At 46.0% G+C, this 13,252-nt stretch overlaps 1 protein-coding gene across 2 annotated transcripts; it reads left to right on the top strand.

Moving 5' to 3' along the window:
- The first annotated feature begins 1,615 nt into the window (after positions 1–1,615).
- On the top strand, positions 1,616–11,734 carry scp2b (sterol carrier protein 2b). 2 transcript variants are annotated; one of them, XM_088394893.1, is made up of 6 exons: positions 1,616–1,774; positions 2,055–2,145; positions 2,272–2,353; positions 2,426–2,505; positions 8,094–8,215; positions 10,854–11,734. In XM_088394893.1, exons 1-5 carry the CDS (start codon positions 1,752–1,754, stop codon positions 8,187–8,189), a joined length of 372 nt encoding a protein of 123 aa, XP_088251019.1. In that variant the 5' UTR covers positions 1,616–1,751; the 3' UTR covers positions 8,190–8,215; positions 10,854–11,734. The 2 variants fall into 2 exon arrangements, with proteins under 2 accessions (XP_088251019.1, XP_088251018.1); XM_088394892.1 differs by having other exon boundaries at positions 1,617–1,774; positions 2,224–2,353.
- The last annotated feature ends 1,518 nt before the right edge of the window (positions 11,735–13,252 follow it).

Below are 13,252 nucleotides of genomic sequence, written 5' to 3'. Positions count from 1 at the left end.
GAGATGATTGCCAGGGAAGAAAGTCGTCCTTGGTCAGTTCTATTCCGACTGTATGTCTTGATTCTTTTCAATGCAGAAAACGACCTTTCCACAGATACCGTTGTAGCAGGTATAGTGAGCACTAGCTGGAGTAACTTTGCTGCTTCAGGAACAGTCCCAATCAGATCCTCCTGTACTAAAAAGTTGAGAAGCTCTCTAGGAGATTTGCATTCAGTCCTCACCTGTTGTGAACTATACAGTCCAATAAGATCGGACTTTAGCCTGACAAAGTAAAAAATGCTGGCATATTTTGATAAAGTCTGCAGTTTGGTGTCATCAAAGCATCGTGACATTTCCTCAATCCTCGTAAATCTGGCGTTGGTCTTCCCTTACTTATAATTTCTTCTTTGACTGAAAGTCAAGTTTTGAAAAATGTCTTATCTTTAAGATTATGTCCTCCATTTTCAGGGAAAATACATCCAAATAGCAACGCGTTAACACCGAATGTTTTTTTTTTTTTTCCTTCTTCTTAATTTACTCTCGCATTTACTCGTGTCGTGATTAACGAGTCGTGAACAATTAGCCGCAGGCTCACTATCGCCCCATCTTTGTGGCACAGGCACTGGCTGCCTCAAGACACGCGCCTTTTCCCGCTGACTGCAAGCACGCGCCGTTTGCACGCGCTCACTACAGTGTGTGTGTGAGTGGTGCACAATCTCACACGCACGCCCTGAGAGGTTCTACCTGCACTGCCGCAGCCTCCATGATTCTCGTCTCCCGTTGTTATTTGAACAAGAAGTACAGCTATTTTGACTATGAAAATGATCCGAATGTATAGGAAACACACCAAAATTGCATTAAAAGCATAGACCACAGGACAGGTATTATATTATGTTTTATTATATTATTAATTTTGTAACAACTTATGGTGACAGCTGAGGAAAACATGTTTAGCCCTTAACGGCCCCTGCTGGCAAGGTGAGTTAAAGTCCCAATGATCATCGTCACACACACATCTGGGTGTGGTGAAATTTGTCCTCTGCATTTAACCCATCCCCATGTGATTTTGATCCATCCCCTGGGGGAGAGGGGAGCAGTGAGCAGCAGCGGTGCCGCGCTCGGGAATCATTTGGTGATCTAACCCCCCAATTCCAACCCTTAATGCTGAGTGCCAAGCAGGGAGGCAATGGGTCCCATTTTTAGAGTCTTTGGTATGACCCGGCCGGGGTTTGAACCCACAACCTTCCAGTCTCAGGGCGGACACTCTACTACTAGGCCACTGAGCTAGTCCTGCCTCACCTGCCTCCTATGAGTGCACGTCCCTGCATATGGTCCATAAAGTACACAGAAGAAAGAGTTCAGCATATCGCCACCACAGTGCGACCTTTTTGGCCAGCAGATGGGAGTGTTGCCATCTTCTGTGTCGTTTAGGAATGTGCGCCCTATATTTTTTCTGAGCTAAAGGCATAGCTCGCGTGGTGACGTTTATTAGATAATATTCACAAGATAATACTACATCCACGATATGTTTAATTACCACCATTTTGATCCATTTCGCAGATAACTTTTAAAACCACGATCTCAGGCCGGAGCTTTAGAAATTGTGGCAGCGTTTTGCGTTGAGCTAGATCTCACTCTGAAGTCGACTCATCGAGTCTGGGGGTAACCCGGAAGTGCAGCAAGCAAACAGTCTTGCGCAAAAGTTCATCGAACACCCACACAAACACTTTGCTATTCTTCTTGCTACTGTCACGTCGTTCATCTTTTGTGAAATGCCCGAAATACACACGCCAAGGTACGAACGCTACACAAGAACCGTTTGAGTTCATCACCGACGCACTTGTTACATACTGGGCGATAGGATTCATTGCGCTCAGGTCAGGTGTTAAGAAAAGTTGGCACGATCCAACTTGTTTGCAATTAGTTCTTGCAAATGACCTTTCTTTATCGTCATAACACGTTGAAACGGATGTGCAAGACCTACGTGCTGCATGCGCATCACCAGCAGATGTGATGTCATTTTGTTTCTAGTCCATTATTTCTATTTGAGGTCTCAAGTTAACAACTGTGTGAAGGGTTGTGGCCGTCGGGAGCAGTGCCAGTGAAGGCCTGGAGGACTTCAAGGCCCATGCTGTGTTTCAGGAGATTAACAAGAAACTGCAGCAGGTGAGAAGGAAGGTGGTGAAGCCTTCACCGTGAATGTCAAAGGTCGTTCCGAGATGTTACGCGTGCGTGTTTGACCAGGAAGGCGAGGCGTTTGTCAAGAAGATCGGTGGCGTGTTTGCATTTAAGGTGAAGGACGGCCCCGGCGGGAAGGAGGCAACGTGGTTTGTGGACGTTAAGAATGGCAGTGGTCGTGTGCACAATGACACAGGTGATGGTCTCGTTGGTCTCCCGTGACTTGAAATGTGAAAACAAGTTCTGCCCGTGTTTGTTTGCACGCCAGCCAAGAAAGCAGACTGCACCATCGCCATGTCCGACTCTGACTTGCTCACCTTGATGACCGGAAAGATCAACCCTCAGACGGTAAATACATTGCACCAGGGACGTGCGGTCAGAGGACGCCTCCCTTGCCATCATGAAAAGGGGAGAAACAAATTCAATTGTTTTTATTATAAAGTCATTTTCCTTTTAATTTCAATAGTTATGTATCATTTTGAACCAAAATCGCAGAATTTTTATAGTTATTTTAAAACCGAAGACGATTCGCTCGGAGGAGCCAACTTCCTGCCTTGCCTCCTCTGAGGGTTGCGTAATCACACGGCTGCCTATGTTGACAGGCTATGCAGTTAGACTGAACTGCTCTCTGTCTTTATGTCGCTGTTTAAGTGTTCAAACACTGTGGCTATATTAACCAATTTCCGTAGTTAAGCTAATGTATATAATATCTAGTGTTTTTTGTCATGTGTCTGTAACGTCGTATTTCTTTTAGATGAACAAAACGGCTTTGAAAAGAGACCTCACGGAGGCTACAAAAAAAGGTTCTCCAGCCTTATGGCAGGGGATGCTAGTGATCCCGGGATGCTTCATGCGCCTACCTGTAGAATAAGAGATCTCCAGTTCAAATTTACAGTGAACAACTGAGGAGCAGTCGTCCATTTATTTTATTTTACATGTGTTTTGTTTTGTTTTTTCCTCGTTTTTACATTTCGTTTTACAATGGAGGATTACATATCCAAACTATGGATTTTTGGTCGAAGCATGAGGTAATCAGTAAAGGAAGACCAGTTAAAAGGTTTGATCTGGACAACGGGACTTCGGAGTCATCATCATCATCGGCAGTCACTTGGGACGAGTATGACTGTCTTCTTCTCAGGGTCGTCTACTTGTGGGTCCACAGGTGGGCGTAGAGGCCGATCCGAGATCCGCATATTTTTGTGCAGTGTGGGCAGGGGAAGTGGTGGTGGGTTGTGGTCGTGCTGGAGCCTGTTTATGTCTTTCCTTATGGAGTTGTCGTTCGGTTTCTGCGCCACGGCGGAGTTCCTTTTCGTGATGTGCTGCACCTTCTTGCACCGCTGCCCTCCAGCAGTTCCTGTTCAAGGCGATGCGCTCCCAGTCCTGAGATGTTATTTGGAATTTCTTGAGATTGGTCTTGAGGTTGTCCTTAAAACGTTTCTTTTGCCCGCCCGGGGCTCGCGGACCTCTCTCCAGCTGGGAGTATAACATCTGTTTGGGGAGGCGGGTGTCAGCCATGCGGATGAGATGTCCTGTCCATCGGAGTTGGTGCTGCGTTATTAAAGTGGTGATGCTCGGTATCCTGGCTTCCTCCAGAACGCTGATGTTTGTGCGTCTGTCCTCCCATTTGATCCTGTGTATTTTCCTCAAGGTTCTCTGTTGGTGTTGTTCAAGAGCTCTTCGGTGCCTGCTGTAGGTTGTCCATGATTCTGCCCCATAAAGTAAGGTAGGGAGAACGACAGCTTTGTAAACCAGGAGCTTGGTGTCAGCCCGGAGGTCTCTGTCTTCAAAGACTCTTTTCCGGAGTCTAGCATACGCTCCACTGGCACAGCTCAGGCCATGGTTGACCTCAGAGTCAATGTCCACTTTGGAGGAGAGAAGGCAGCCAAGGTAGGGGAAGTGGTGAACATATTCAAGTGCAGTGTTGTCCACATTTATGATGGGCGGAGTAGATGGCTGGTTGGGTGGGGGTTGATGTAACACCTGATGTTCACGGTCAGACCCAGGGCTCTGTATGCCTTAGCGAAGGAGTTCAGGATGCCCTGGAGGTCTTCTGCAGTGTGTGCTGCAATGGCATTATCGTCTGCATACTGGAGCTCCACAACCGTGGTGGTTCTGATCTTGGTTTTGGCTTTGAACCTGTTAAGGTTGAAGAGCCTGCCATCAGTTCTGTACCAAATTGGGATTCCGTGTGGTCGTTCTTCGTTGATGAGGTGGAGTATGGCCGCAATGAAGACAGAACAGGGTGGGTGCAATGATGCATCCCTGTTTGACCCCTGTCTCTACAGTGGAAGGCTCAGTCAAGGAGCTGTTGTTGAGCACTGTGGCTGTCATTCCGTCATGTAATAAACGCAGTATTCTGACGTACTTTGTCAGGTCTATGAAAGCCATGAACAAAGGCTGTTTATGCTCACGGCATTTCTCCTGGAGTTGGCGTGCTGTAAAAATCATATCTGCAGTGCCTCTAGCTGGGCGAAAACCGCTCTGCGATTCTGGGAGAACTTCCTCAGACAGTGGCAGTAGGCGGTTGGCAAGAACACGAGCAAGTACTTTGCCAACTGTTAAAAGGAGCGAGATGCCCCTATAGTTTCCACATTCCGCTTTGTCCCCTTTCTTGAAAATGGTCACTATCAGAGCATCCCTGTGCTCCGAGGGGAGTACTTCTTTTTCCCAGACCTTCAGAAAGAGGGAATGGAGGTGGCGCTGGAGCTCTAGTCCAGCTTCCTTTAGGACCTTAGCTGGGATCCCATCTGGCCCAGAGGCCTTGTTGTTCTTCAGGCTCCTGATGGCATCTTGGACCTCTGCTAAAGTGGGAGGTTCACCCATGTCTTCCCTGATGGGACTCTGAGGGATGTGACTGAGGAAATCTGACTGAGTTGTGCTGTCACGGTTGAGGAGTTCCTGAAAGTGCTCTCTCCACCGGTTGTTTATGGACTCATTGTCCTTCAACAGCTCCTGCCCGTTGGGTAGCGCAGGGGTTTTTGGCCGCGATGGCTTGGGCCGTAGACAGCCTTGGTAGCACTGAAAAAGCCTCTGGTGTCACCAGAGTCTGCCAAACTCTGTATTTCCAGTGCCCTTTCTGTCCACCAGGAGTTTTTAATCTGTCTCACCCGGCTCTGGACGTCAGCCTTGGCTCTGGAGTGAGCCTGTCTCTTTGCTGTGCAGGTGATGTCATTTTGCCAGACACGAAAGGTTTCCCTTTTCTTGGAGATGAGCTGTTCTATCGCTGTGTCGTTCTCATCAAACCAGTACTGATGCTTTCTGGCCTTGTACCCGAGAGTGGCAGTGCAGGTGTCGAGGATGGAAGACTTGAGCAGGCTCCAGTGTTCTTCAATGTCCTCAGGGTATTCCTGATTGAGGCTTTCTCCAAGAGAGACCTGAAACAGCTGCAGCGCAGCAGTTTTATTCAGGGTCTCAGGGTTTTGTCTTTGCCGGCTCAGCTTCTTTTGCAGTCTCCTCTTTCTCTTGAGTCTGATGGACATCGTGGATCGTATCAGGCGGTGATCTGTCCAGCAGGCCTCTGAATCCATCATGGCTTTTGTGATGCTCACGTCGCGCTGATGCCTGACTATGACATAGTCAATAAGATGCCATTGTTTAGAGCGAGGGTGTCTCCTTGAGCCCTTGAGTTTGTTCTTCTGGCGAAAGATGGTATTGGTGATGATAAGGTCGTATTGAGCACATTTGCTACGAAGCAAAACCCCGTTGGAGTTGATGTTTCCAATGCCTTCCTTTCCAATGGTGCCCTTCCAGAGGTGGTGGTCACGGCCCACTCTGGCATTGAACTCTCCCAATATAATATTCTTGTCCTCCTTGGGGATTTTTGACAATGCCTCATCCAGACAGGCATAGAAGGCCTCTTTTTTGTCCTCATCGGAAATGAGGGTAGGTGCATAAGCACTAAGAACTGTTGCTGGTTCGTCTGGTTGTTGGCCAGCACCAGACGGAGGGTCATCAGGCGCTCACTGATTCCCACAGGGAGTTCAGAGAGCTGACTGATCAGTTGGTTCTTGATAGCAAAACCAACCCCATGGATCCTAGGTTCATCTGTGGCCTTTCCTTTCCAGAAGAAAGTGTATCCACCCTTTTCCTCCTTCAGATGACCTTCCTCTGCCCATCGGGTTTCTGAAAGAGCAGCTATGTCAATCTGGCATCTTCTCAGTTCCCTGGCAATGATGGCGGTTCTCCTCTCCGGCCTATCACTGGTTACACTGTCACCGTGGGATAGGGGGGAACGAAATTTCGGTTTCTTTGTGTGTCTTTGGCATGTGGAGAAATTGACAAATAAGCTGACTTTGACTTTGACTTTGATTAGTGTGCGCACATTCCATGCTCCAAAATTCATGTTTCTGTGTTTTCGACCGCATATTGGTGATCCCTCTGAACGCGGTAATCCAGTCGGGAGGTTTGAGGCAGGCTGTGTCAAGGGCACCTTTTCTAGCCCCTTCCCCCACAGGGGTGAGCAGAGTGGATCCTAAAAAGGGCTGCTCAGTCGTGGATGCAGCTACCAAAGAGCTCTTCTGCCGCGGTTCAAGAGCCCGACGATCATCTAACATCCACTGCCTGATGTGCCAGCTTGTGACTAGGGGCTTCCAGACTTCACAATCCTGCCCCCATTGCCACTTACTGTTCGCCACAGGACTTTAATTCGGGATGTAAGGTGGATTCCGTGAAAAAGACGCCTGTGCGTGACTTTGTTTAGAGTGGGGAGACTGGTGCACAGACTGTCACCACACTGTCCTTGACAGATCAGGGTCAGAGTCCAGTGGCAAGGAGACCAAGACAACTGGTGACCCTTTTCTGCTGCAGCCTTCATCCGCCTTCCCAGCCGTTGTGACGCCACCCCTTAGGTCAGCCATCATCCTCCGACTGGTCCACCGTTGAGGTCTTCACCATTTACCCATAGCTGGAGCTGTTTACCCACAGCCGGGACAGTGGTTGATGGGCAGTAGGGCGTGTCCACACACCGGTGGGCCTACATGCCACATCTCTGGGGCCCACTGCTGCTCCGAGATCCTGCACAACTTAGCCTGGGACCGCAAGGTGCCAGTTACCGTGTGTGGCCACGAGGAGGCGTGTGCAAGTCTTGGCAATGGAGAGGCTGTGTACCGGCTGAGGAGGCTTATGCACTTTTCACCCGGAAACAGAGGGCTAGCTGGTGGCGGTAGCTGAAAGCAGAAAAGTGGCAAGCAGAGGCAGCATGCAGCATGCACAAACTACAGGCCCTACTACTCCAACACTACTGCACTGACGCATCACACGCCCTGTGTCATAAACATACACACTTCGGAGTATGTCATTTCAAACGGCGTGGTACGTACGATTGAAAACAAGTTTTTGATTCCATGTGCTTTATTGAGTGTTTTTATGTGTGAAGACTGCTGATATGAAATTTTAATTAAAATAGTTCATATTAAATAATGAATAAGCCACAGTAGAGCAGCGTTCCCCAACCTTTTTTTGTGACACGGTTAGGTGCCGGAAAAATTTAATTTTTCCGGGGTGGGGGGGACGTTAGTGCCTTCCCAGTCATGAACCTCACTGCACGTCACTGCATTGCACATATATACTTCGGGATCAGATGTGGGTTGGGCCCCTGCGGGCTCCCTGACGATCTCTCTATCAAAGCCATAAGCATTTATTGGTCTCCATCTGTGGCAGCCTGCCAAGGTAGAAAACAAGTTGCACCGAGGGACAACAACGCTTCAATGCTTCTAAATTTCATTACTATTATTTCTATTAAGTACAATATAAGCGTTCCATTTTTTCTTAAAAAAAAATACATGACAAAATGTGTCTCTGTTTTTGGGGGGGCCGGGACATAATTGTGGAATTTCCCTTCCTTTCAAAGGTAAAAGATGATTTGAGGTGCGGTGTGAAAACGAGGGAAGGTAGCATGGGTGCTGGCTTACCTGTTTACCACTGTGCTTTGTGCACAGGCCTTCTTTCAGGGTAAGCTGAAGATCACCGGCAACATGGGCCTGGCCATGAAGCTGCGCAACCTGCAGCTGCAGCCCGCCAAGGCCAAGCTGTAGACGGCACAGGACGAGACTCTGCTCTGGTCAGACTTGCTGTCATTTCCACAGAATATGAGTCATGCACAGCCACTGCATTGACAATGTAGACAAAAAGAAGTACCGTAATTTAAGCACTATTAGGCGCACTTAAAAAATTAAAATTTACTCAAAAAATGTGTTGATCCATACTGGTTGTACACGACGCTCTGCCATAATGTTTCAGTACGTTTTCATACAGGGGTCACCAACACGGTGCCTGCGGGCACCAGGTCGCCTGTGAGGGCCGCATGAGTCGCCCGCAGGACTGTTCTAAAATTAGCTCAAATAGCGGCACTTGTCAGTGAGCTGCATCTATTTATTTTACAGTCAAACCTTGGTTTTCGAACGTCACGGTTCTCGAAATAATCGGAATTCGAACAAAAAATTTGCTTCGGTTGTCGAAAAAAATTCGGATGTCGAACCTCTCGTGATGAGCGGGGAGGACCCGAGAAAACCCAACCCCGCGGCCCAGATGCCGACTGACTCTGTTGTTATTGTATTTTCGTTACTTTGAGGATTGTATTAAGCCCTAATCATGCCTCCAAAGAAAGCAAGTGGGAGCAGTAAAGCCATCCTCAAACACAAAGACGCTCTTACAGCAATGCGACAGTGAGCGGCCGGTTGCACGATCGGACCAAATTAAGCTCCCTGCGCATTGAGGTCCACTTAAATTTTGGAAAGTACATCAGGACTATAAAAATATTTTCTAAATTTTAGCGACGGATCTGTCACAATAATGCGACCAGCACGGTGCAGTTGCACGGTCAGCGACGCGCTGCAGTTGCGCGATCGGACCAAATTGAGCTCCCTGCGCACTGAGGTCCACTTAAAATTTTTAAAGTACATCAGGACTTGAAAAATATTTTCTAAATTTTAGCAACGGCTCTGTCACAATAATGTGACCAGCGCGGTGCAGTTGCGCAGTCGGCGACACGCCACGGTTGCGCGTTCGGCGGTGCGCTGCAGTTGCGTGATCGGACAAAAATGCGCAAATGAACAAAAGCTTAAAAACCTTTTTTTTTTTTTTTTGCTTGGAACGGATTGATTTTTATTCCATTATTTGTAATGGGAAAACATGATAAGGAATTTGAACGATTCACTTCTCGAACAGCCTTCTGGAACGGATTGTGGTCAAAAACCGAAGCTCCACTGTATTTGTAATGGGAAAAATAGATTCGGAATTCGACCGATTCGCTATTCGAACCGCCTTCTGGAACGGATTGTGGTCAAAAACCAAGGTTTGACTGTATTTTTGCTATTCTTGTTAAAATCACACTTACATGTGAACTGGAAATGACAATAGCAACTCATAGTGAAAGCCAAATTGAGCAAATTGGCTATTTCAGAAGTGTGTGTCAAACTGGTAGCCCTTTGCCTTAATCAGTACCCAGGAAGTAGCTCTCGGTTTAAGAAAGGTTGGTGACCCGTTTTAGTACGACTAGTAAATTACAAGGTCGCATCGCTTCCCAGCATTACGGCAGCATTGGTGGTCAGGGGGGATCACTGAATATCTGTTGTACCTGGGAGGCCATTTCATTTCAAAATAGGCTGTTCCGTTAATGTTTTCGAGTACGTTTACGGATCAATATGCAACGTAATCATAAAGAAGCAGCACCAATGTGTTAAATCGGTCTTTAGTCGGTTCCGATCACTCTTATGGGAGAGAGTTTGAGAAACGTGATTGTTTACAGGGGACCGCCATGACACTTTGCTGAGGCTCACGGGAGTCCGCGAGCTGAGGCTCATGGGAGTTTGCGGGTTGATAATTCTATAATGATAGCTGGTATACACACGAGGCTCTTTCATTTCAATATAGGCTGCGCCGTTAATGTTTCGAGTAAATTTACGCATTGATATGGAAGGGAAACATAAGTAAGCAGTACCAATATGTTAGATCGAACTTTAGTCGGTTCCGATCACTTTTATGGGAGATAGTTTGAGAAACGCGATTGTTTACTGAGGGCTCATTGGTTATTGGCTAGTGGATGCATACCGCAACCCTAGTCAACCTCAGTTTGATGCAGTATAGCTTCTATTTTACGTGCCTTTTAATTCAGTGCGCCCTATATATGAATTCATTTCTAAAATAAAATATTCAATGAGGGTGCGCCTTATAATCCAGTGCGCCTTATGGTGTGAAAAATATGGTTCTATTACAACTAAATTAAGCGTTAAATCATTTGGCGACCTTGTTTGACTTGGATTTTATCCAAATCCTCAAAGTCCAAAATTGTTTTTTTCGTCATCCTCCACGACAGGAGGCGGATTCTCTTTGAGGTTGATCACAGTCAACTTTGGCCCTCAAGGATCAATATTTTTGATGAAGCGCATGACCAAGTGATGCTTTAGCATTTTCTTCAATTTGAAATAATGTCTCGTTTTTGGAATGAAAGTAAGATTATTTCTTGAAATCCAATTCATTGGAAAAAGAAAATCAACACACAATGTTAGTGCCCACTTGGCAGCTTTTTGTCTTTTTCTTTTTGTCACCAAATCAGCCCAAAGTGCACTGCAGCCATATTCAGAAAGGCTACACGTGGACGTGGACAGTGGCTTCTGCGGGATGCCTGAGACTTGGATGATTTTCTTCAGCCAGGGGATGACTTGAGTTGACTTGCTGTTTTTTTTGTTTTTTTCCCGCAGTAAGTTGGGCCTTGCTGGTGAGTCGCCACTTGAGACTTGACTGCGACTTGTTGCAGGAGGGCCTCCAAGATGGACTCCCTCCCTCCCACACGTGTTTTCCATTTAGCGCTGCAGCCTCTCCCACCTTTGATCATCTGGAAGCCTTTCCTGCTCCCTCGGACAGCGTGGGCGCTTATTTTCTTTTTTTGCAGCTCACCCTCCCAAGAAAGAATTTGATGCATTTAGAGCCAGCCACTTTGTGTTTGTTGCGTGTCAGCTTTGACGGAAGTTTGCGGATTGCCGCGCTGGCTGCACTCGTCTTGTTGACGTGACCCACTTTTGTGCCCGGTGCTCACAGCAGGATTACTCATGTTGGAGCCCACCGGGATGTTTGCGGTATTTATGTCGTACACACCCCCTCCCCCTGCTCCGAGGGGTGTGCGCGTGTGCGAAGGACACACCTCTACATTTTCCCATCTCCACATAAGCAAGCTCTTCAGTAGTTCAGACTTTTTTTTTTTTTTTTTTTCCCCTCTCGCCCTGTTCGGTTTTGCTTTGCCAATTAAAGTAGAGCAAGGAACTGGAAGTGCACCATTTTCTACACTCTTGACCTTGTGTTGTTTTTCAAACCCACTCTGCTCTTGATCTGCAATATGGCGTCCGGTTCCCAGGACCACCAGCAGGAAACATCCCCAAAATGTTTTCAGGACTGACTCTAAACACTCGAGTCCTTGTAGTGTCTGGGAAAAACAAATGTATACAACTCAATCTTAGAATGATCTTCATTTGATTCAAGATGTCAAGCATAACAACAGCGATGGGTTCTTTCTTTGCCCCTATCAACACTTTCCTGTATGATTAAATTAAAAGGTTTACAATAAAGTTTGTTTTCATACCAAGTAGCTTTTGTATGAATCTTAATTGCATTAAAATTGGAAAAAAACAACCTAAGGTAAAATATATATATATATATATATATATATATATATATATATATATATATATATATATATATATATATATATATATATATATATATATATATATGTATATATGTATATAGGTATATACCTCAATCAACATCATCCAAAACACCACCAACATTTAGTACTTTGTTGTTCGACACATGAACAAGCCCTACGCAAGCTAACTAAGCGAGCAAGCGACAATGAGGAACTACCTTAAGAGTAGGCCAACTGCCCAAAACCCATCGTCTGCAAAACTGACGAATGAACTTTTTTTGGACCAAGTGACCGGCCGTCGGACAAGCTAACAATCAACTAAAAAACGGACCTATCAAGCAACCAAGTAACTAACTAACTAGCTACCAAAACTCACGAATAGCTAACCAATAAAATAATAGAATAGAGAATGCTCTACCGCAGTGGTCCACAACCTTTTTTGCGCCACGGACCGGTTACGTGTCAGAAATATTTTCGCGGACCGGCCTTTATATGAATAAATAATACATTTATATAAATAAATAGTACATTTATAATAAATATATAAATACGATGAAATAAAATGGTACGACTGGCATAAAAACAAGTATAAACGGCATGAAAATAAAACTCACCATTATGTTGAATTTGTGGGAGCACTGAGCTAGTTTCTCAGAAACGAGCCGGCGTAATCGGAGACAATGACACTCAAAGTGGTTAAGGTTTGTCTTTTAATACAGGATGCTTGGTCTCCATGTGCCCAAGCACTCATTGCCTCGTTAGCTAGCCTGTCGCCAGTTGCCACATATTATGCAGTGGGCTTGCTTGGCAAGTCAGCCACCTGTGGCGATAAATCTATATTTGAAGTAGGACTTTCTTTTAAATGCAGCTTTCCTTTTCTTAGAAGTCGTAGCCTCTTCTTCTTCCGTCTCCTCATTGGGATTTTTTCCCTTTCCGAAGAAGCTTTCCAAACATGTCTGTTTCTTGCTCATTTTTGCTAGCTTCGCGGGCTCGACTGGGGGGAGGAGCTTCTTGACCTGAATTAACCTGTGTCAAGAGACACAGATGCACTGACGGACGTAATTGGGAGAGAATCGCCATTTTTTAAAAATAATTTTTCAAAATAAATTCTTACTCATTTTTGCTAGCTTTGCGGGCTCAACTGGGGAAACATGTCACGTGACCGGGACGAACGCCTTGACCTGAATTAATTGATCGTTGTTAAAATAAATAAATAAATAAATAAATGAATAAATAAAATTTCTGTGCGGCCTGGTACCAAGTGACCCACGGACCGATACCGGTCCGCGGACCGGGGGTTGGGGACCCCTGCTCTACCGGACTTATTTTTGGCCCTCGAGGTCACTAAAAGACCAACGTTATGTGAATGTAGGTTTTGGGACAGAACATAAGGTACAACTAGGTCAATGAGATAGGAAGGCACTAAGCAATGCAATGTTTTAAAGGTTAATAAAAGAA

The sequence above is a fragment of the Syngnathus floridae genome, chromosome 13 (assembly GCF_059516105.1).
Source record: "Syngnathus floridae isolate MCC-2025c chromosome 13, RoL_Sflo_1.0, whole genome shotgun sequence".
Taxonomy (NCBI): domain Eukaryota; kingdom Metazoa; phylum Chordata; class Actinopteri; order Syngnathiformes; family Syngnathidae; genus Syngnathus; species Syngnathus floridae.
The sequence above is the reverse complement of the archived record's forward strand: the minus strand, read 5'-3'. Positions and strand labels throughout refer to the sequence as shown.